The sequence below is a fragment of the Centroberyx affinis genome, unplaced genomic scaffold, assembly GCF_046629955.1.
Source record: "Centroberyx affinis isolate AG114_WGS23_722 - 3 ecotype Tasmania unplaced genomic scaffold, CSIRO-AGI_Caff_v1 ptg000586l_1, whole genome shotgun sequence".
In the NCBI taxonomy this organism is placed as follows: domain Eukaryota; kingdom Metazoa; phylum Chordata; class Actinopteri; order Beryciformes; family Berycidae; genus Centroberyx; species Centroberyx affinis.
Window position 1 is genome coordinate 1 of NW_027279226.1, and position 24,767 is coordinate 24,767.

The following is a 24,767-nucleotide window of genomic DNA, read 5'->3' on the forward strand; positions in this document are numbered from 1 at the left end:
TGTTATAAACTGTAATGAAAAATTATGAAGTGAAGAAAAGTTGCTCCACATATTGATATGAGTGTCCAAAAGGAGCGCTCTGTTGACCTCTGTGATTGGTCAACACAGAGGTCAAGGGTCACCTCAGTGTAGCGCTGAACAATTAATCGAAATTTAATCGAAATCTCAATATGGCCGACTGCAATTTTCAAATCGCAGGAGGCGCAATATTTGTTAAAGGTGAAATGTGTCAAAATATCATTTTAAAGTAAATATTGTGGAGCTGCAGAGATGTCCTGGCCTACACATCACACTCTACAGACTGAAGAAAATATCTTTGTTTGGTACAGATCCCACCATAATCATTTTAATATGTTTTTCAATGAAAATGAGAATAATGATGTAAAAATGATCATTCCCTCTAATATCACAAATCATGTCGCAATATCAGTCAAAATAATCTCAATTAGATATTTTTTCAGAATCGTTCAGCCCAGCCTCACTGTCACCATGGAAACATCAGATCTGACTGTTTTCCCTCCAGATGCCGTGACTTCAGCCAGGAACGCCAACATGGAGCTGCAGGCCACTCTGAACCAGACCATGGAGGAGCTCAACTCCTGCTGAACCCTGACCTCCTGCCCCCCTTCACATTCCCCCCCCCCCCCCCCCCGCTCCGCTAACTGGTGGGTGTTGAGGAGGTGAAGGTAGAACTCAGTGGCCAAAACATTCCTCCTCTTCGTCTCCTTCTCCTCAGCACCTCCTGCTTCCTGTACTGGAGACTCCTCCCCCTCCCCTGCTCCCCCCTCCCTCTCCTCCCCCCCCCCCCCCCCCTTCCTCTCCTCCTCAAGTCTTACAGATTCCTGCTTTCACACATATTTTGAGTGTTGCTTTAAATTCCTCCAGCTGTCTGTCCTCCTGCTCCTGCTCTTGCTCCTGCTCCTGCTCCTGCTCCTGCTCCTCCTCCCTGACGGTGCCAACGGCCCCCCCCCCCCCCCCCCCTCAGTATTCAGTGTTGATGAAGGACAGACGAGGAGCTGGTTGGGTGTTTTCTATAAGGGAGAAGTTTAACTGCATGACTTTAAGGGTTAATGACTAACGAATAATTAACGACTAATTAACGAATAGTGTTCGTCTAACGGTTTGTCTGTTGGGAAGATGACATCATTTGATTGACAGGTTTTGTGTGGATGAATGTTTTCTCTGCTACTATATTTAGATGATTGACCAATTATAGCCAACGTCCTTTGTTGTTAGCCAATTATTTTTTTGGGGTGTAGGGGAGGGGGGTGATCAGCCAATCACAACGCATTCCACTGCCATAATGTGAGACCAGGGGCCAATGAAAGGCAGAGGGAGAAGGAGACCCGCCTCCTGTCAGTACAGATGATTTAAAGTCTATTTTTTATGCAAATGAATTCAACATTGACCTCATGAAATGAAATGAAGTAAAAATTAAAGCATGAGATGTTTTTACCTGGAAGCTTCTTCAGTGTTTCAGCCGTTTGTCTCATTGTAATAATCATGACAGATTGACAGGATTTTATAAAAGAAAATAAATAAATAAATAAAGGACAATTGTATCTACATTCCAAAGTCGCCTGTTTGTCTTTTTATTGGTTACAGAAATCTGGAAAGTAGTCGGGAAGATAGACAGACTGCTAGGAGAGAAGGAAACAGGGAAGGAAACAGGGAAGGAAACAGGAGAGCAGCCATGTTGTTGCCCATCACTGTCTAACACCATGTTGTAGTCAGAATTAATCTTCAGAATTAATCTACAGACTTAACATTCATTGTACAAAATATTGATAAATAACTGCAGGGCAACAGAACAACACTTTGATCAGAAAAACTTTATTGATCCTCAGAGAAATTGGTATTTTCACAGAAAACACTGATCAGCCTGACGGTCCACAGAGCTGAAACTCTGCTGAGGGACGATTCTTCTTCTAGTTCTTCTTCTGGTTCTTCTAGTTCTTCTTCTGGTTCTTCTTCTGGTTCTTCTGGCCTAAAGCGATCTGCACCTCAGACTGCAGACTTCAGTCTGAATGGAAGCAAACAATATTTAGAGGATTTAGACATTTTTTAAATTCACTCCTCTGCAATATTTTATTACTCATTGTTCTCTGTAAACGACCTCGTGTGAAGCCCTATTGTATTTCGTTCGTGGAATTATTTTTCTTAGGCCAAATAAATCGGACTTTTGAGGAGCTAAACGAGCTCGAAAAGTTGAAACTTTTCACACGAGTCAGAAGTGGTGAAAAATTATATATTTTATGGGTCTCGCTCATGGGCAAAGCGGCTCGATAGCGCCCCCTACAACATTTCAACGGAGTATCCCTCGCCGTACGTTTGTCCTAGACTTACGAAACTTGGTAGGCACGTGTATCATGTCCAGACTTAAAAAAAAGTCTGCGGTACCATGCGCCTAAAACCGACAGGAAGTCGGCCATTTTGAATTGATTGTGACATTTTTGGGCGTTTTTGGCCGTTTGCAGGGGTCGTACTTTAACGAACTCCTCCAAGGCGGTTGATCGGATCCACGTCAAACTCGGTCAGCGTGAATAAAAGACCTCGACGATGAAAAGTTATCAAAAGCTTCAGTTTTCGTCACACGGCGTGGGCGTGGCGAGGCGGCGAATTTCCTTGTTTCGCCACGAAACAGGAAGTGGCTTTTAACTGGCCTGTACATGGTCACATCTGGACCAAACTTCACATGTTTGATGAGAGTCCCGGCCTGAACACGTCTACAGGCCGATATTCAGTTATAGTCATAGCGCCACCTACTGGCAACAGGAAGTAAGCCTTGTGTGACGATCACCACTTGATTTACATGGAATTTTCACGGTGTGAGCCACGTCGACCGGTCGGTGTCCGGTAACGACGCCGCGGCTGCAGCACAGAGGCGAGGGCCGCTCATCACGGCTTTCAGTTTTAATTATTATATTAGGCCTGCTTAAGGACAAGCGTGTTCCGCCCCTCTGCCCTGACTCCGCCCCTCTGCTCTGACTCCGCCCCTTCTGCCCTGACTCCGCCCATCTGCCCTGACTCTGCCCCTCTGCTCTGACTCCGCCCCTCTGCCCTGACTCCGCCCCTCTGCCCTGACTCCGCCCCTCTGCCCTGACTCCGCCCCTCTGCCCTGACTCCGCCCATCTGCCCTGACTCCGCCCCTCTGCTCTGACTCCGCCCCTCTGCCCTGACTCCGCCCCTCTGCCCTGACTCCGCCCCTCTGCTCTGACTCCGCCCCTCTGCCCTGACTGCCCTCTGCTCTGACTCCGCCCCTCTGCCCTGACTCCGCCCCTCTGCTCTGACTCCGCCCCTCTGCCCTGACTCCGCCCCTCTGCTCTGACTCCGCCCTCTGCCCTGACTGCCCCTGCTCTGACTCCGCCCTCTGCTCTGACTCCGCCCCCTGCTCTGACTCCGCCCCTCTGCTCTGACTCCGCCCCTCTGCTCTGACTCGCCCCTCTGCTCTGACTCCGCCCCCTGCTCGTTCAGTGGCCTCTCGTGTCATCAGGGTGAAGCACGGCCCGTTCAGATCGTCTCAACATGAATCCATCACACATTACTTCTCATTTCCACCAGAACACTTTTTCTGTCATTTTGAATTATTATTCATTAATAATTAATGAATTCATTATTTTAATTATTTCTACTGCAAAGTTGATCCAATCTCATTAAAATTTTGTACACGTGGATTTCCTAGATTCCAACTGTTCTCCAGTCCGTTCACAACCGAGCTCAAAGTGTCAGAGCATCTGGTCGTGCTGAACAGCGCCACCATCAGGACAAACGGCAATTTGTTAAATGGCAACATGTCCGGCAACTTTCTGTCTTTAAAGCTCCATATTCTGTCCAGAGTTTTATTCTGTCCAGAGTTTTATTCTGTCCAGAGTTTTAGTTTCTGTCCATTCAAAGCTGTGTGTGTGGTGTCATGAACCAAAAACACTCAATCCATTTTTTTAAGATTTATTTTAGCCATTTTATGCTTTGACAGAGAGACAGGAAGGTATGGGAGAGAGAGAGAGAGAGAGAGAGAGGAGGACATGCAGTAAAGGAGCGCAGGCCGGATTCAAACCCGTGTCGCTGTGGGACGGCCTGAGCCTGATGGTTCGCTCTGTACTCAGTGAGCCACCGGGACGCCGCTCTCAATCCATTTCTCCACGTTCATTTTCCAGCATCTCTCTGAGCCTTACCGAGAACAGGCCGTTTCTGTCTCCGTGTCTTTAAGGCTCATTAATATTAACGACCCTCCGTTCCTATTGGCTAACCGTTTCCAGAGTGAAACGTGAGACGCCGCGGCCCGGCGGCTACAGGTAGGGAAAACTCTCCGGTAATAAACAACGACAACCGCTCAACCGCTTTGAAAAAAACACTTTGTTAGTCTGTTATTTCTTACAAAAATGATAATGAGCGAACCTTTGTGACATCACAAAGTTACGGAAGTCCAAACGGCTCGTTTAGAGGCTCGCTGCACTAATATGGATTGACATTGATATACTAATATATATATATATATATATATATATATATATATATATATATATTATTACACATTATACAGGTGGCCATTCTCTACAACTTTGCCATTTGGACCCTCAAGGTCCGCCTGGAAAGTTTTTTAGATATTCTGAAAGTTTTGAAAAACACATTTTAACATCTCCTCCTACACCGTTTGACTGATCACCACCAACATTTTTCTGTAGCATCTACAGACCAATCTCATTAAAAGTTGTTAGAAGGTTGTTCATATCTGCTGTCGTTTTGAAGATATACATTTTTAAATTTGAGAGAGAGCGTGGCCTATCAGCTAAATTGTCGTAACTTCATGACCGATTGTCCAATCATCACGAAACTTTGTGAACATGTTCAGATATCATCAATGACCATGTGTGCACAGCTGTTTTAATCTTGAACAGTAGGGGGCGCCACAAATGCGAAAAGTTTATATTTTGTAATCAGCTACATGGATTCGTACGAAATTCGTTTTCCACGATCCAGGGTCATGACTCAGTCGATGCATAAAATTTGGTAAAGATTGATTAAAGTGGGCGTGGCTTATTACAACTATATGTCTAGACATTTCACATTCCAAAATTCAAAAAAATCTAAATAAATCACCCGTACGTCCAGAGACATTTTTTCAGCACATCCACTGAACTGTGAGAAAAGTTTGCCTCACTGCAACCTGGTCAATTCAGAAGTCCGTCACTCTATATTTTTCAAAATATGCAAAATCAATTAACATCTATATCTCCACAAGTCTTCATTCATATGCTACCAAAATTTTCACAGACATTCTCTAGATGGCAGATATCAAGTGTGTCAAAGGGTGTTCAGATCGGTCAGACGGTGAGTCTGCAGTGACATTCAATATCTTGCTGTAATTTGTACTGTATGCACAACATTTTCTATTTCATCTAATTTTTAAACAAATTTCACCAAAATATTTGACAATACACTCGAGAAAAGCAGGTTGATGTGTGATTTCTTTCAGAATTTTATTCCTAACAGTTAAATTGTTGTGAGTTTTTTAGTGACATCCCTCTCTCTGTTTTCTGCTTGTGAGGTTGGTTTGGCTTCCTGGCTCAGGAGCCAGTGGGCGGGGCTGGAGAGGGTCTGGAAACTACCTGCACCTAGAAACTACCTGCACCTAGAAACTACCTGCACCTGGAAACTACCTGCACCTGGAAACTACCTGCACCTAGAAACTACCTGCACCTGGAAACTACCTGCACCTAGAAACTACCTGCACCTGGAAACTACCAACTGCACCTGGAAACTACCTGCACCTGGAAAACTACCTGCACCTGGAAACTACCTGCACCTGGAAACTACCTGCACCTGGAAACTACCTGCACCTGAAAACTACCTGCACCTGGAAACTACCTGCACCTGAAAACTACATGCACCTGGAAAACTACCTGCACCTGGAAACTACCTGCACCTGGAAAACTACCTGCACCTGGAAAACTACCTGCACCTAGAAACTACCTGCACCTGGAAACTACCTGCACCTGGAAACTACCTGCACCTGGAAACTACCTGCACCTGGAAACTACCTGCACCTGGAAAACTACCTGCACCTGGAAACTACCTGCACCTGGGTAGTTGTGGCTTCATTGTTAACCTTTTTGTCATGGCCTCAACTTGTGAGAAGGTGTGTGGAAGCCAGATGGAAACCAGGTAGAAACCAGGTGGAAGCCAGGTGGAAGCCAGATGGAAACCAGGTAGAAACCAGGTGGAAGCCAGGTAGAAACCAGGTGGAAGCCAGGTGGAAACCAGGTAGAAACCAGGTAGAAACCAGGTAGAAACCAGGTGGAAGCCAGGTAGAAACCAGGTGGAAACCAGGTAGAAACCAGGTAGAAACCAGGTGGAAGCCAGGTAGAAACCAGGTGGAAACCAGGTAGAAACCAGGTAGAAACCAGGTGGAAGCCAGGTAGAAACCAGGTGGAAACCAGGTAGAAACCAGGTGGAAACCAGATGGAAGCCAGGTGGAAACCAGGTAGAAACCAGGTAGAAACCAGGTGGAGGCCAGGTAGAAACCAGGTGGAAACCAGGTGGAAACCAGGTAGAAACCAGGTGGAAGCCAGGTGGAAGCCAGGTGGAAACCAGGTGGAAACCAGGTAGAAACCAGGTAGAAACCAGGTAGAAACCAGGTGGAAACCAGGTAGAAACCAGGTAGAAACCAGGTGGAAGCCAGGTGGAATTTATGTGGCTGAATTTATTATTATGATTATTATTAAACAGTCATGATGATGTTGGGTTTCAATTCAGTTCAGTATTTTCCCAGAGTTCTGTCTGCAGCTCTGGGGCAACAATAATATTATTATCAATAATAATAATAATAATAATAATAATAATAATAATAATAATGACCTAGCTCCGCCCCGCCGCCTCAGCTAACTTCAGGATTGGCTGCAGCTGCTCCTCTAACGAGGGGGCGTCGGCCTCGTTCCTGATGATCCAATCAAATTCCACCTCACTGTCCAATCCACATTCAGATTCAGCATCATCAATCCCTGCAGAGAGAGACAGACAGGTGTCACTGCAGACAGACAGGCAGACAGAGAGAGACAGACAGGTGTCACTGCAGACAGACAGGCAGAGAGACAAACAGACAGACAGGCAGAGAGACAGACAGACAGACAGACAGGTGTCACTGCAGACAGACAGGCAGAGAGACAGACAGACAGACAGACAGGTGTCACTGCAGACAGACAGGCAGAGAGACAGACAGACAGACAGGTGTCACTGCAGACAGACAGGCAGAGAGACAGACAGACAGACAGGTAGACAGACAGACAGACAGACAGACAGGTGTCAGTGCAGACAGACAGACCAGCAGTGAAGCTCCACCCCCTCTCGGTCCTGGTCTGGTCTGAAGCCTGGACCCGGACACAGCGGGTCTGACTGGGAAACTCAGCCCAGAACCACTGGAGGTCCGACAGCCGCCGGGCGTCGCTCACCACCTGATCAGTGACATCATCGATCAGATCAATAACATCATCAATAACATCAATGACATCGTCGATCACATCAATAACATCAGTAAGAGCGATAAAAACAAACAGCCAGAGTTTTGTAAATGGAGTTGTAGCAATAAAGGTTTGTACAGTTTGAATGACAGTGACAATGACAGTATTGTTAGTAGTAGTAGTAGTAGTAGCAGTAGTACTAGGTAGTAGTAGTAGTAGTAGTAGTATTTCCTGCAGTATCAGTACCCAGACAGGATGCTGAGCTCCCCTGGTTGCTAGGCGACAGAAGAACCCCGGGTCTTGTCGTCTTCGTGTTTCTCCCCAGAGAATCATGTCGGCCCGGAAATCCTCCTTGTACCGCCCAGAACCCAGCAGCTGCTCCAGATCCAGACCGTGTTCCTGCAGAACAACAGCAGAACCATCATGCAACACGAGAACCATCATGCAGCAGGAGAACCAACACACAACAGAACCAACACACAACAGAACCAACACACAGCAGAACCAACACACAGCAGAACCAACACACAGCAGAACCAACACACAACAGAACCAACACACAACAGAACCAACACACAACAGAACCAACACACAACAGAACCAACACACAGCAGAACCAACACACAACAGAACCAACACACAGCAGAACCAACACACAGCAGAACCAACACACAACAGAACCAACACACAGCAGAACCAACACACAGCAGAACCAACACACAACAGAACCAACACACAACAGAACCAACACACAGCAGAACCAACACACAGCAGAACCAACACACAGCAGGTTCTTTACGTATGTACTGACCTGAGCATACTGCTGTTTGAGAGGACCGGACAGACGCAGAACGCAGCAGACATCAGAACCTAATCTGTAGAAGAAGAACAAGGTGAGAAGAACCACAGCAGACATCAGAACCTAATCTGTAGAAGAAGAACAAGGTGAGAAGAACCACAGCAGACATCAGAACCTAATCTGTAGAAGAAGAACAAGGTGAGAAGAACCACAGCAGACATCAGAACCTAATCTGTAGAAGAAGAACAAGGTGAGAAGAACCACAGCAGACATCAGAACCTAATCTGTAGAAGAACCTAATCTGTAGAAGAAGAACAAGGTGAGAAGAACCACAGACCCAAAACAACAAGCAGCTTTATTTCAGATAAACTCTGAGACCGGTTCTGTTTGGTGGAGAACGTTCTGGGAAAAACCAGGTGAACCGGTTCTAAAAGACTGAAGTTTGACTGGAACAGGTTCTCGGTGGATCGTCTGTCTGATCGAACAGAAAAGATTCGATTTGATCAGATATGGATCTTCAAAGATGTGAATGAAGTTTGACGTGATGTTCTCTCCACACGAGAGAGAACAGGGGAACAGGAATAAAGAACAGTTTGAATCAAACAGGAACATACGAACAGATAAACAAGAACATGACGTCAGAGTGAAATACCTCCGCAGGATCTGATCCGTCACATGATCTTTCCCAGATTTCCGTTTCCCGCTGAAAACCAGAATCAGTTTGGGTTCTCCAGTCTCCATCGTGATAATAATCCATAATAATTCTTATTGATCATCTGGAGCCTCTTCCCTCCTGCCGGCCGCTCGGCTGATCGAGCCGCTGCCGTAAAGCACCGAGTAGAAGCGCCCGGTAAAATAAACCGGCAGCTGTTCTCCTTTGCTGCTCCGCTCCGGTCAGACGGACTCAGACGGTCTGCGAGTTCACAACGAAAACTTAACGAAGTCTGTGACGCAGCGTCAGTTTAGTTCGTTAAGTCAGAAAACAACACGCTCCGTTTTTACTACGCGCCGCATTACAGACATTACGGTAACATCTGATCATCGTCACATTGTGGACTGTACCACTGCAGTACAGCGGTAGGGGCGTTACTTCAAATGAATAATATAAACGTATATAATATAATATCACATAACATAACATAACTTAATTTAATTTAATATAATATAACATAATATAATATAATACAATGTAATATAATATAATATAGTGTAATATAATATAATATAATGTAATATAATATATAGACTAGAATCCGTTTTCTCTTACCAGCAGCAGATAAGTTCATTTTAAAGTGATTCTGGTTTTGTACAAAAAACCCAAACCCGTCCGTCTTTGTGTTGGTGTGATCCGGGTCAAAGGTCATGCAGGTTGTGACCAAGATGGCGGCTCGTCGTTGTTTCACCAAATGTGAACTTTTATCTCCGTTCAGGACTTTAATCCACAGACAGGTGAGTTGGTCGGTAGAAGTTTTTCGAACAGAAAGATCATGATGCTCAGAAACTTCTACAGAACAATATGATCATACGGAGAATAATGTTTAGAACATAATAGAATCTAAAACATAATAATATAATGTAATCAGTTAGTTTATACGATTTAAATGTAATTTGTTGTGTAAAATGTAAAAATAGACAAGGAAGCTCGAAGTTCACCTTTCACCTCCTTTCAGGACACACACACACACACACACCATACACACCACACACACACACACACACACACACACACACCATACACACCATACACACCATACACACCACACACACACACACACACACACACACACACACACACACACACACACACACACACACAGAGAGATGAGTCTGAATCCGTTAAATCTTTGTTTTTCTGTTCTAGTGTTTTTGTTTTGTTGTGAATCAGTTTTTAAAGTTCTGTATGAATGAAGATAATTCTGTGATGATGTGTGGTTCTGTTGTGTTGATGTGTGGTTCTGTTGTGTTGATGTGTGGTTCTGTTGTGTTGATGTGTGGATCTGTTGTGTTGATGTGTGGTTCTGCTGTGTTGATGTGTGGTTCTGTTGTGTTGTGTGGTTCTACTGTGTTGATGCGATGTTCTACTGTGTTGATGTGTGGTTCTACTGTGTTGATGCGATGTTCTACTGTGTTGATGTGAGGTTCTGCTGTGTTGATGTGAGGTTCTGCTGTGTTGATGTGAGGTTCTGCTGTGTTGATGTGAGGTTCTACTGTGATGTGTGGTTCTGCTGTGTTGATGTGAGGTTCTACTGTGATGTGTGGTTCTGTTGTGTTGATGTGAGGTTCTGCTGTGTTGATGTGTGGTTCTGTTGTGTTGATGTGTGGTTCTACTGTGTTGATGTGTGGTTCTGCTGTATTGATGTGAGGTTCTACTATGTTGATGTGTGGTTCTGTTGTGTTGATGTGTGGTTCTACTGTGTTGATGTGAGGTTCTACTGTGTTGATGTGAGGTTCTACTGTGATGTGTGGTTCTGTTGTGTTGATGTGAGGTTCTGTTGTGTTATGAGGTTCTACTGTGATGTGTGGTTCTGCTGTGTTGATGTGAGGTTCTGCTGTGTTGATGTGTGGTTCTGCTGTGTTGATGTGAGGTTCTGCTGTGTTGATGTGAGGTTCTGCTGTGTTGATGTGAGGTTCTGCTGTGTTGATGTGAGGTTTTCTTGTGTTGATGTAAGGTTCTACTGTGATGTGAGGTTCTTCTTTGTTGATGTGAGGTACTGCTGTCTTGTGAGGTTCTACTGTGTTGATGTGAGGTTCTGTTGTGTTGATGTGAGGTTCTGCCGTGATGTGAGGTTCTGCCGTGATGTGAGGTTCTGCTGTGTTGATGTGAGGTTCTGCTGTGATGTGAGGTTCTGTTGTGTTGATGTGAGGTTCTGTTGTGTTGACAGTCATGGATCCACGGTTCTGCGGTTCTGGCTCAGAAGGACGGTTCTCCTCCTCAGGCTCGGTTCTTCCCTCCGGCTGAAGGAACCATGCTGCTGCCCGGAACCTTCCGGAACAAAGTGGCGTTGGTGACGGGCGGGGGAACCGGCCTGGGCCGCAGCATGACCTCCACCCTGTCCGCTCTGGGAGCAGAGTGCGTCATCGCCAGCAGGTGAAGCAGGGGGGTCAGAGGGGTCAGAGGTCAGGGGGGTCAGAGGGGTCAGAGGTCAGAGGTCAGAGGGGTCAGAGGTCAGAGGGGTCAGAGGGGTCAGAGGGGTCAGAGGTCAGGGGGGGTCAGAGGTCAGAGGGGTTAGCCTCCGTTAGCCTCTTATAACACAGATCATAACACACACACACACCTGCAGTGTTCACTCGCTGACCTCAGGCAGGCTGAGGTGCCCGTCTGGTACTGAACGAGAGCTTCCCATTGGCTGACAGCTCTTTACAAGCCGCTTTCCATCCAATGAGGACGCAGCAATTCAGAAACCAATTAAGTGACATAGCAATGAATATCAGAACAGCTTAGCCTTTTATACAGCAGGTCAGGTCAGAGGGCGAGCCTAACCTCTCTGACCTACATCACAACATGATGCAGCCAGAGGTCACAGTCAGAGGTCAGAGGTCAGAGGTCACAGTCAGAGGTCAGAGGTCACAGTCAGAGGTCAGAGGTCACAGTCAGAGGTCACAGTCAGAGGTCACAGTCAGAGGTCAGAGGTCACAGTCAGAGGTCAGAGGTCACAGTCAGAGGTCAGAGGTCAGAGGTCACAGCAGCCTGATAACAGAGTGAAGGGAAACTGTTTCTGTTTTGTTATCAGTGAATCCTGGAAGTGTCAGTTATTTCTCTTGTTGTTGTTGTTGTTGTTATTAGTTGATGTTTTTGTTGTTTTTATTATTTTTATTACTGGTTGTAGTTATTGTTGATCTTTGTATTGTTTTGGTTATGAGTCATAATCAGCTGTTGTCTCCTGTCTCTCTGCAGGAAGCTGGATGTGCTGCAGGAGACCGCAGAAGAGATCAGCAGGCAGACTGGGAACAAGGTGACTGATCCGGACTGCTCCGGACTGATCCAGACTGAACCGGACAGAACTGGACTGATCCGGACTGAACCGGACTGATCCGCACTGATCCGGACTGATCCGGACTGAATCGGACTGATCCAGACTGAACCGGACTAAACTGGACTGAACCGGACTGAACCAGACTGATCCGGACAGAACTAGACTGATCCGGACTGAACTATATGTTAACATATGAACAGTACTTTAGCAGTATGAACAGTACTTTAACAGTATGAACAGTACTTTAACTACATGAACAGTACTTTAACAGTATGAACAGTACTTTAACTACATGAACAGTACTTTAACTACATGAACAGTACTTTAACTGTATGAACAGTACTTTAACTACATGAACAGTACTTTAACAGTATGAACAGTACTTTAACAGTATGAACAGTACTTTAACTGTATGAACAGTACTTTAACTACATGAACAGTACTTTAACTACATGAACAGTACTTTAACTGTATGAACAGTACTTTAACTACATGAACAGTACTTTAACTACATGAACAGTACTTTAACAGTATGAACAGTACTTTAACTGTATGAACAGTACTTTAACTACATGAACAGTACTTTAACTACATGAACAGTACTTTAACAGTATGAACAGTACTTTAACTGTATGAACAGTACTTTAACTACATGAACAGTACTTTAACACTATGAACAGTACTTTAACTACATGAACAGTACTTTAACTACATGAACAGTACTTTAACTGTATGAACAGTACTTTAACTACATGAACAGTACTTTAACTGTATGAACAGTACTTTAACAGTATGAACAGTACTTTAACTACATGAACAGTACTTTAACTGTATGAACAGTACTTTAACAGTATGAACAGTACTTTAACTGTATGAACAGTACTTTAACTGTATGAACAGTACTTTAACATATGAACAGTACTTTAACAGTATGAACAGTACTTTAACAGTATGAACAGTACTTTAACATATGAACAGTACTTTAACAGTATGAACAGTACTTTAACAGTATGAACAGTACTTTAACTACATGAACAGTACTTTAACTACATGAACAGTACTTTAACTACATGAACAGTACTTTAACTACATGAACAGTACTTTAACTACATGAACAGTACTTTAACTACATGAACAGTACTTTAACTGTATGAACAGTACTTTAACTACATGAACAGTACTTTAACTGTATGAACAGTACTTTAACTACATGAACAGTACTTTAACTACATGAACAGTACTTTAACAATATGAACAGTACTTTAGGACTGAACCGGACTGATCCGGACTGAACCGGACTGATCCGGGCTGAACCGGACTGATCCGGACTGAACCGGACTGATCCGGACTGATCCGGACTGAACTGAACTGGAACTGAACTCTGTCTGTCGCTCTGATTTGTCTGTCTCTGTCTGTCTCTCTGACCTGTCTGTCTCTCTGACCTGTCTCCCTTACCTGTCTGTCTCTCTGACCTGTCACTCTGACCTGTCTGTCTCTCTGACCTGTCTCTCTGACCTGTCTCTCTGACCTGTCTGTCTCTCTGACCTGTCTGTCTGTAGGTCCATGCAGTCCAGTGTGATGTCAGAGATCCTCAGTCTGTTTCAGCCTGCGTCGACCAGCTGGAGGCGCTGACGGGTCTGCCTGATGTACGCACACACAGCTGTTATGACATGTTATAACATGTTATGACCTGTTGTTATAACATGTTATGACATGTTGTTATAACATGTTGTTATGACATGTTGTTATAACGTGTTATGACATGTTGTTATGACATGTTATAACATGTTATGACATGTTGTTATAACGTGTTGTTATGACATGTTGTTATAACGTGTTATGACATGTTGTTATGACATGTTGTTATGACATGTTGTTATAACGTGTTATGACATGTTGTTATGACATGTTGTTATGACATGTTGTTATAACGTGTTATGACATGTTGTTATGACATGTTGTTATAACGTGTTATGACATGTTGTTATGACATGTTGTTATGACATGTTGTTATAACATGTTATGACATGTTGTTATGACATGTTGTTATAACATGTTATGACATGTTGTTATGACATGTTGTTATAACATGTTGTTATGACATGTTGTTATAACGTGTTATGACATGTTGTTATAACATGTTATGACATGTTGTTATGACATGTTGTTATGACATGTTGTTATGACATGTTGTTATGACGTGTTATGACCTGTTGTTATGACATGTTGTTATGACGTGTTGTTATGACATGTTGTTATGACATGTTGTTATGACTTGTTATGACCTGTTGTTATGACATGTTGTTATGACGTGTTGTTATGACGTGTTGTTATGACATGTTGTTATGACATGTTGTTATGACATGTTGTTATGACATGTTGTTATGACTTGTTATGACCTGTTGTTATGACATGTTGTTATGACGTGTTGTTATGACGTGTTGTTATAACGTGTTATGACATGTTGTTATGACATGTTGTTATGACATGTTGTTATAACGTGTTGTTATAACGTGTAATTATAACATGTTTGAATATTTATTACGCCATTATAACATGCTGCAGTTATAACATGCTGTATCATAATGTGTTGTGACCCTAACATGTCTGTTATATATAACATGTATCATGTATAGGGGTGGGACAAAATATCGATACTGGAATATATCATCATACTTCCTCTTGCGATACGTTATCGATACACTGGCGCCAAATATCGATATTTTTATTAAAACATGCAGGCGCTCTGGACGGATTCCCCGCATTAAGCCTGTTACCATTCTGACTGACCAGAGTCACTCCTTCATGACTCCTCCAGGTGGCGCTGATCAAATGAATGAGGGGAAAGTGAACTGAAGTTAACTAACTTGCGGTGAAGAAGAAGAATAACTCACAGAGGGGAAAACGGCGGACAGCGGGGGAAAGCAAATCAGAGGCACCCAGGGGTCCCCAAGCGCCGGCTGCTGTTATTTAGCGTCTACTCACCTCTGTCTGGCCGCTACTTTTATAACTGAATGTCACTAAACGTTCACACTATCAGAATTCGGTAGTGACAACCGAATTTATGAATGAGAGTGACTGCGCATATGTATGGTGCCTACTGGAGCAGACTGAAGTAAAATGACTAGACTGTCTGTACGGGTAACAGGAGTCACTCCATTCCTCCGATCTCGCGACGGCTGGAAATAATGTCTGTAACCATAGTAACGTTTACTTCAGACCAGTATGGCGGCTACCACTGCCTGTATTTTCAGTTTGTCTGACACCAGTAACACCAGTAACCAGAGGCGTCAATTTATCCGCCACTGACAGCGGGTCACTTTCTCTTTTTCCACCGCAGGAACTTGATACTTTTAACCGCAGCATCTGGGCCGAGACGCAGAACTGGAGCAACTGCAATGTTGAGGAATATAAAATTTGAGAATGTCCCACAACACTTACCTCCGTCTCTTTCAAATTAAAGATGATAATGTTACGTAACATAACGAGTGTCGCGCCACGTAACGACCAGTTGTCCGGTCCCGTTCTGGTTCACACTGCTAACCCAAACCGCTGTCAGACTGGGTCAGGTAGTCAGTACCTGATTTTCTCAGGAAGTGAGTTTGGTTATAGAAGGCGGTTGTCACTCTCCTTAATAACCGAACTGTGTGTGAAATTGCAAGGAGAGTTGTGAGTTTCATAGAGGTTTCAAAATAATAGCGATCTCTGCTGAACCTCGGATCGCGCGGCGAACGGTTGCCATGGTAACGGCGGACTCAACTGAAGCCTTACAGCTGAAACTACTGTATAACGCTAAATACAAGCAGCTGAGGAGATCATTTCAGGGGCTTCATGTAACGCTCATAAAGAAACTCCTGGCCTTTGATGTTACCACCCAACTTTAACCAAGTCCCACTGACTCCATTTTGCCAATGTTCAAAATATAAATGGGAAAAGTAAAGGGAGGAAAAGGGAAAGATTAGAGGGACTTCTGTTCTAGGAGGTTTGTTAAAGCCAGTATGCAGGTGTTATGACCATGTAAAACTGGGGGCATTTTCTCATTATTTAAACTGATTTATGTTTCTAACATTATTGGATCTCAGTTCTGTGTGCAGTAGTACTCAGGAGAGGGATCCAGTCTTGCTCTGAGAAGACTAAAATATGCACTGTGGTATTATATTTATTACTATTTGTAATAATATTTTTCTATTTCCTACAATTTAAAAATTGCACTGGACTCAAGAAAGTACATTAAACATTCACAGTTCACAATTGAGCATTGGTCCAATAAAATTTTATATTCATGTGATTTTAATTGTCATGCTTTCATAAGGTTTGTTTATTAATTTGGTAAAAATCCCATCACTGGAAAAATGGTTATTGCCACTGCAAACATCCCTTAGCCGGCTACTTTTCCCATCTGGCTGGCTACTCAAAAATTTGGGGAACCCCCTGGGCACCACAGTTCCTGCTTTTTGCCTTTTTAGGGGTATTTTTTCTTCTTCAGTTACAGATATCATGATGTAGATGAATTGTCTTGCAATATATCGAGTATCGCAGAATCGCTGTATCGTGACACCATCGTTATCGTGGGCAACGTATCGTGATAGTATCGTATCGTGAGTTACTCTGTGATTCCCACCCCTAATCATGTATAACATGCTGTGTCATGTTGTAATTAGATCTGTGTTGCTGCTCTCTGATTGGTCCAGGTGATCATCAACAACGCTGCAGGAAACTTCATCTGTCCGTCGGAGCGTCTGTCGGCGAACGCCTGGAGGACGATCACTGACATCGTCCTGAACGGGACGGCCTTCGTCACGCTGGAGCTGGGGAAGAGGCTGATCCAGGCTCAGAAAGGTGGGGGGGGGGGGGGACAGTTGCTCAGTTGCTCAGTTGCTCAGTTGCTCAGAGGCAACGGGGCAGAGATGGAGCACAGGAGTATTCTTCCAGTTTGTATTGTTGGTGCAGTTTGATGTTTCTACCAGCAGAGGGCAGCAAAGACACACATCACTGTGTGTGTGTGTGTGTGTGTGTGTGTGTGTGTGTGTGTGTGTGTGTGTGTGTGTGTAGGTGCTGCGTTCCTGGCCATCACCACCATCTATGCTGAGTCAGGTTCTGGGTTTGTGGTTCCGAGTGCGGCGGCGAAGGCCGGAGTGGAGGCGCTCTGCAAGTCAGTTTGACCTTTGACCTTTGACCTGTACAGTCCCAGCTGGCGGTTCGCTGCCTTGCTCCACACTCTCATTCATTTTCCTCAGACAGATTTTCCCAGCTGGTCTGGGATTCAAACCGGCGACCTGTGACCTCGTCACGTGTTTCTGGGCAGCTGTCCGTGACAGAGCGGCTCATCCCTCTGTACCTGCCACAGTGTCCTGGAGCAAGGCACCGGACCCCTGACCCCTGACCTCTGACCCCTGACCCCTGACCCCTGACCCCTGACCCCTGACCTCTGACCTCTCAGGTACAAAGAGCTCTTTAGTGTTGGTTGCCCTGGTAACAGCCCTGTTGTGTTGCAGGTCTCTAGCTGCTGAGTGGGGGCGATACGGCCTGAGGTTCAACATCATCCAGCCTGGACCAATCAGAACCAAGGTACTACACACAGTACTTTAACATATGAACAGTACTTTAACTACATGAACAGTACTTTAACATATGAACAGTACTTTAACTACATGAACAGTACTTTAACATATGAACAGTACTTTAACTACATGAACAGTACTTTAACATATGAACAGTACTTTAACATATGAACAGTACTTTAACATATGAACAGTACTTTAACTACATGAACAGTACTTTAACATATGAACAGTACTTTAACTACATGAACAGTACTTTAACTACATGAACAGTACTTTAACATATGAACAGTACTTTAACTACATGAACAGTACTTTAACATATGAACAGTACTTTAACTACATGAACAGTACTTTAACATATGAACAGTACTTTAACTACATGAACAGTACTTTAACTACATGAACAGTACTTTAACATATGAACAGTACTTTAACAGTATGAACAGTACTTTAACATATGAACAGTACTTTAACTACATGAACAGTACTTTAACTACATGAACAGTACTTTAACATATGAACAGTACTTTAACATATGAACAGTACTTTAACTACATGAACAGTACTTTAACATATGAACAGTACTTTAACTACATGAACAGTACTTTAACATATGAACAGTACTTTAACTACATGAACAGTACTTTAACATATGAACAGTACTTTAACTACATGAACAGTACTTTAACATATGAACAGTACTTTAACTACATGAACAGTACTTTAACATATGAACAGTGTCGTAACCATAGTAACCTGAGGCACAGGATCAAAGTTGTTGTGTTTTCAGTATTGTTTATCTGTTTGTTGTTTTGTTGTTTATCTACTGTTGTTTATCTGTTATTTGTGTTTATTTGTTTATGTGTTGTTGATGTTTATTTGTTTATCTGTTGTTGTTTATCTGTTGTTTATCTATTTGTTGTTGTTGTTTATCAGGGGGCGTTCAGCCGTCTGGACCCTACAGGAATGTTTGAGAAGGGAATGATCGGTCGGATCCCGGCCGGTCGGCTCGGAGTTCCAGGAGAGATCGCAAACCTGGCAGCTTACCTGAGCAGTGACTACGCCAGCTGGCTGTCTGGAGCGGTGAGGGGGGGCAGGGGGGGAGGGGGGACACAGATTAGATCAGATCAGATCAGATCAGATCAGATCAGATCAGATCAGATCAGATCAGATCAGATCAGATCAGATGAGGCTCGTTGCAGCAGTGAACCAACAGGATTCAGCAAAGAAAAAGAATTTAAAAGAGAAAAGAGTCAGTGGATTTAAACCTGATGCAGCCAGTTCAGCGGGACATGTTCAGAAATATATGAATGAAAAGTATGAAAACAGCCTGATGAGGTCACTGATGAGGTCACTGATGAGGTCTTTAAACAGCCTGCTTTATGAAGCGATGTAGTATTGTAGTACTGTAGTAAGTACTGTAGTAGTATTGTAGTATTGTAGTATTCTCCAGTCACAGCAGCAGGAGGCAGTTTGTTCTGGTGTTTAGTGAGGAGGGAAGGATGTGATGCTTCCTGTTCCTCTGGTTCCTCTGGTTCCTGTGGTTCCTGTGGTTCCTGTGGTTCCTCTGGTTCCTGTGGTTCCTGTGGTTCCTCTGGTTCCTGTGGTTCCCTCTGGTTCCTCTGGTTCCTGTGGTTCCTGTGGTTCCTCTGGTTCCTGTGGTTCCCTCTGGTTCCCTCTGGTTCCTCTGGTTCCTGTGGTTCCCTCTGGTTCCTGTGGTTCCTCTGGTTCCTGTGGTTCCCTCTGGTTCCTGTGGTTCCTCTGGTTCCCTCTGGTTCCTGTGGTTCCTCTGGTTCCTGTGGTTCCCTCTGGTTCCTGTGGTTCCTGTGGTTCCTCTGGTTCCTGTGGTTCCTGTGGTTCCTGTGGTTCCTCTGGTTCCTCTGGTTCCTCTGGTTCTCTCCCAGAGGAGTATTCCAGAAAGACGGTTTAAGAAATCCTAAACTAAATCCTGAATTCTGCGAGACTAGCATAGCGGGAATTTTCAGTTCCAGAACAGATTCAGATTTCAGAGATCAGGTTTGATCTGCTCCGGATCGCATCGGTTCAGACTGAAAACAGGATCAATTAGGACTGAAAACAGGATCAATTAGGACTGAAAACAGGATCAATTAGGACTGAAAACAGGATCAATTAGGACTGAAAACAGGATCAATTAGGACTGAAAACAGGATCAATCGGATTCAGAGGCGACAAGCAGAGCAGAGCGACATATTTCACTCCAGCTGAACATGAAATATTAATGAGAGCTTGTAGTGAATTTCAGCATATTAAAAAATAAAAAATAAAAAAAACACATCAGCAACACTTGCAAGACTTGGCTCATCAAATATAGTAGATAAAGTTAATGTGCCAACAGTCAACAGATCTGTACTGTAAACATATTGCCTGAACTGTACTCTTAATAACTCTTAATAACTCTTAATAACTCTTAATGACTCTTAATGACTCTTAATAACTTTTTATATTTAATTCAGGTGTAATCCAGGCGGCAACAAATAAAAAAAGTATAAGAGCATAATTCAAACTCGTAGGATTTTATTTTCTTAACAGCAGCCTAAATGTTGGCCGAGGCTAACCTGACCTCCTCTGCAGCTGATTGGTCGACAGGTCGAACAAACCGACCGCACAGCAGGTTAGCTGCAGAACATCAGTTGCCATAGTAACGGATCTAGATTTACTCTGATCTGGGTTTCTGGGACAGAAAATCTTGTGAGTAACAGATCTGATCACTGATCTGCTTCCAGGTGATCCGGATGGACGGAGGAGAGTTCGTCTCCATGGCCGGAGAGTTCAACGAGCTGCGCAGGGTGAGTCCGTCCCCTAAATGTTTCCCCAGTCAGAGAAACACCTGGTAATACTTATTATTGTAACAATTCATGTGTTTACATCAGTCACAATAATAATAATAATAATAATAATAATAATAATAACAATGATGATAAGAGTAATAATAACATCAATAACGCATTTTATGTATAACTTTTTTTTTAATGCTACAGGAAAAAAATTGCATTAAAAGCAAGTAAAACTGAATTCATCTAATCGTGTGTGTGTGTGTGTGTGTGTGTGTGTGTGTGTGTGTGTGTGTGTGTGTGTGTGTGTGTGTGTGTGTGTGTGTGTGTGTGTGTGTGTGTTTTTTCCAGGTGACACCAGAGCAGTGGGCTATGATGGAGACCATGATCAGAAGCACCAAGGGTTCCTAAGGACAACACACACACACACACACACACACACACACACACACACACACACACACACACACACACACACACACACACACACACTCCTTCCAGGTCTGAACTGGTTAATTGAAAGATGTTTCTACTTGAACCAGAACGGCCAATCAGCGGTTTGAACCCGCCCACTTCCTAACAGCTGTAATATAATTCTGATTATAGAATCTGAATTTACTTTTTTAAAATGAAACTTCTGAGTTGGTCATGTGACTTCCTGTCCAGAAGACAGAGGACAGGACCTTCCTCACTGCTCATTGGTCCAGTGCTCTTAGTGTCCTCGTCACTTATTGGTCAGTAAACAGCCTGATGTCGACAGACATGTTGGACTGTTCCTGTACCAACAGGCAGACAGACAGGCAGACAGACAGACAGACAGACAGACAGGCAGACAGGCAGACAGACAGACAGACAGACAGAACTAACAGACAGACAGACAGACAGACAGACAGACAGACAGACAGACAGACAGACAGACAGACAGACAGACCTGACAGACAGACAGACAGAACTGACAGACAGACAGACTGTTTTCTGTAACTGGGAACCATGCAGCTTGTTAGCTCGGTGCTAGGGTAACTCAGTGTTTTCAATGAGACACGCTAACGGTTAACAAGCCATTTGTTGAAACTTTGTTCCTGTGATGTGAAACTGATTCTGATGCTTTACTCTACTGCTGTTCACTGTGTTGTGCTGTGAGCCAATAAAGGTTAACACATGGATTTGACTCAGGATGTTTAATAAGACATGAAGGTTAATATACAGAACGTCCAAACCTGTCACATGACTTCTCTCTCCTCCCAACTGACCGGTCTGTAACGCAGCTGGACCGGCTAGCAAGCTAACTGACACACACAAAAACAAATGATAATAATAATAATAACGATAACTAGAAGGAACTCGGAGAGCACAGACCTCCGCCAAGGTTCGTGCTTGTTATTATTATCGCTCGTTTGTGAGTCGGATCCGGATCCGCTCCAAACTTTATCGGGTTCTTCCTCGGCCCGCGCTGCACCCTTCCACCAAGTTTCATTAAAATCGGGTCAGTAGTTTTTCCGTAATCCTGCTGACAGACAGACAAACAAACGGCACCGAAAACAAAACCTCCTTGGTGGAGGTAATAATAAAAATAATTAAAGCTGCAAGCAGCGATTGAGGGGTCCAAGCACAATTTGATAAGACAGACAGACAAAACATTACAGAAGGTAGAAAGACACAAAAAATATCATGTTGTGAAGTTCAGACATGCAGTCTAACACCGGCTTTTGTGTTGGCCCGTGACTTCTGTCAAGTTATCTTTTCATATGGTCATTTGTCCAAAGATTAGAAACTTAAGACATTAGGCTTAGTTATCACAAGCTTAGCGGTGTGAGGAGACGGGATTTGAACCTGTGATCTTTTGCATGATAGACCTATTCATTAACCATTAGGCTACTGACTCCACAGGGAGGAGGAGGGAGCACAAAAAAATAGGCCCAAGTAATGAGACTGTCCAAGCTATAGGCTATTTAGAGCCTTAGAGTATTTTAACTATGGTCAACTATGGTTACAATACCACCAAATGTTGCATGCTACCTCAGAGTTGACCTGTGCACATATGGACCAGATTTGTTTAAGGTAGGCCAACAACTTCCTGACTTATGGCAATTTTTGTATATTAGGCCTTGTCTACAAATTTTGAAAGCCAGTTGTAGCAAAACGGTATGGACTATCAGAAAACTACTCGATAACTTTTGTGCAGGACAGTCCAGACATGCTGTGAGCGAAAACTGGTGAAGATTGGCAAAATATGTAGGAGAAGAAGTGAAAAAACAGTTTTGGACAAAATTCAACATGGCGGAAAACCTTGTGGGCTGAAGTGGGCGGGGCCTATATGGATAGATGTGACTTGGCCCAAGGAATCCAGCAATCAAGGAATTTTGTTCCTATGATCTACAGTCACCGAGTTAGGGCCTTTTAAAATTTGAAATGTTGCTATAGCGCCCCCTATAGGTGAAATGACACTAATGACAATGTGTTTCTGAGTTCTGGCGATTTTTGTGAAATAGGCCCCACCCACAACAGTTGACCAAACTTTGGAAGTCGATTATATGAAAACGGTGTGGAATATCAAAAAACTGCTCCATAACTTTTGTGCAGGACAGTCCAGACATGCTGTGTCACAGATTTGGTGAAGATTGGACAAAATTTGTAGGAGGAGTAGCGAAAAAACAGTTTTGGACAAAATTCAACATGGCGGAAAACCTTGTGGGCTGAAGTGGGCGGGGCCTGTATGGATCGATGATGGAATTTTGATTGTGGCCCATACGGTTCAGAAGTTATAGGCCAAAACGTAAAGTTTCTTGCTATAGCGCCACCATGAGGTCAATTGACTTGGGTTTCGTTGCCTGAGTAGCGGCTGAGACTTTGGACCCATCTGACAAGTTTGGTCTCTGTAGCTCTTACAGTTTCTGAGATCCAGATACTTTTAGGGCAGAAGAAGAAGAAGCGGAATAATAATCCTAACAGAAACATTAGGGGTCCCAGCACCTCGTGTTGGGACCCCTAATAAAATGCTGCTCATTGTTTTTGCCTCACAGACACACAGCATCAGTCAGTTCTCTGTCAAACACACACAGTGTTAAACTAGGACAGGATCATCGACTGTGAAAATTTGCACTTTGCTGACATGTATTTTGTTGCCAAATGCTTTCATCACTACGCAACGCCAAATGTGCAGCGTGCATCATGTCCCGTTGACATCATCACACATTGCCAGTTGCTAAATATGCAAACTAAACTATAACCAAGAAAAACAACACAGTAAAGATGTAACAGCACAGCAGAAAGTCATGAAAATAACTTTCCTCCGATGCAGTGGACGCACACACACATCGCGCTTCAATCAACTAACGTAGTGCAAGTTGTATTATTTTTTTATTTATTCTTATAAAAATTTCAGCCGTCAAAAAATCTCTGGGAATTTATTTTTCCAATTCCGGGAGACTGAGGCTGATTACAGGCCGATCCAGGAGGGTTAGCAACCCATCTGTAACTCAGCTGGACCGGCTGGCAAGCTAACTGACCCGTCTGTAACAGACTCAGCTGGACCGGCTGGCAAGCTAACTGACCGGTCTGTAACAGACTCAGCTGGACCGGCTGGCAAGCTAACTGACCGGTCTGTAACAGACTCAGCTGGACCGGCTGGCAAGCTAACTGACCGGTCTGTAACAGACTCAGCTGGACCGGCTGGCAAGCTAACTGACCGGTAGAGAAGAAGAAAACTAAGAAATATTTTCTCTAACTTCCCTTTTCTCCTCTGATCCAAAGCTTCAGTATTAATATGATTTCTTGTTGGGTTAGCGTTAGCGTTAGCGTTAGCGTTAGCGTTAGCGTTAGGTGTTTTCATTCCTCAGCTGCGTCTTTCTTCTGTCGTCATGGTTACTGAGCGCGCACATCGGCTCCCTCTCCACTGTTGTGTGTCGCGTCTCCTCCTGCTGGATGAAAACCGGCTGACAGGTGGTCCGGCACTAGTGGCCCAAAACTGCGTCGGCCATCTTTAAGTGTTGGCTGTGATACTGATGGCTGTTTACCTTTTAATGTAATAAGTACAGACAGTTTTATAATACACATAATACACAGTGCTTTATTGACCAATAACCCTTTGTGGCTCTTTACAGTCCAAAAGAAAAGTCTGTTGGATGAGAGACTGACAGCATTGTTCTGCTCCTGGGGTCAGGGTCAAAGCTCAGGGGTCAGGGGTC

General features: G+C 43.9%; 2 protein-coding genes across 2 annotated transcripts; one reads left to right on the forward strand and one right to left on the reverse strand.

Annotated features, from left to right (window-relative positions):
* Positions 1-1,240: 1,240 nt before the first annotated feature.
* pmvk (phosphomevalonate kinase) lies at positions 1,241-9,065 on the reverse strand. The gene is made up of 6 exons (XM_071518509.1): positions 8,906-9,065; positions 8,266-8,329; positions 7,701-7,853; positions 7,319-7,448; positions 6,856-6,998; positions 1,241-2,023 (listed from the first exon to the last, which is right to left on the reverse strand). The coding sequence occupies exons 1-5, from the start codon at positions 8,992-8,994 to the stop codon at positions 6,856-6,858; spliced, it is 579 nt and encodes a 192-aa protein (XP_071374610.1). The 5' UTR covers positions 8,995-9,065; the 3' UTR covers positions 1,241-2,023.
* Positions 9,066-9,615: 550 nt separating this feature from the next.
* Positions 9,616-21,746, forward strand: decr1 (2,4-dienoyl CoA reductase 1, mitochondrial). The gene is made up of 10 exons (XM_071518510.1): positions 9,616-9,702; positions 11,136-11,341; positions 12,149-12,206; positions 13,787-13,873; positions 16,919-17,066; positions 17,280-17,379; positions 17,723-17,795; positions 18,728-18,874; positions 20,536-20,598; positions 20,935-21,746. The coding sequence occupies exons 1-10, from the start codon at positions 9,616-9,618 to the stop codon at positions 20,992-20,994; spliced, it is 1,029 nt and encodes a 342-aa protein (XP_071374611.1). The 3' UTR covers positions 20,995-21,746.
* Positions 21,747-24,767: the final 3,021 nt, after the last annotated feature.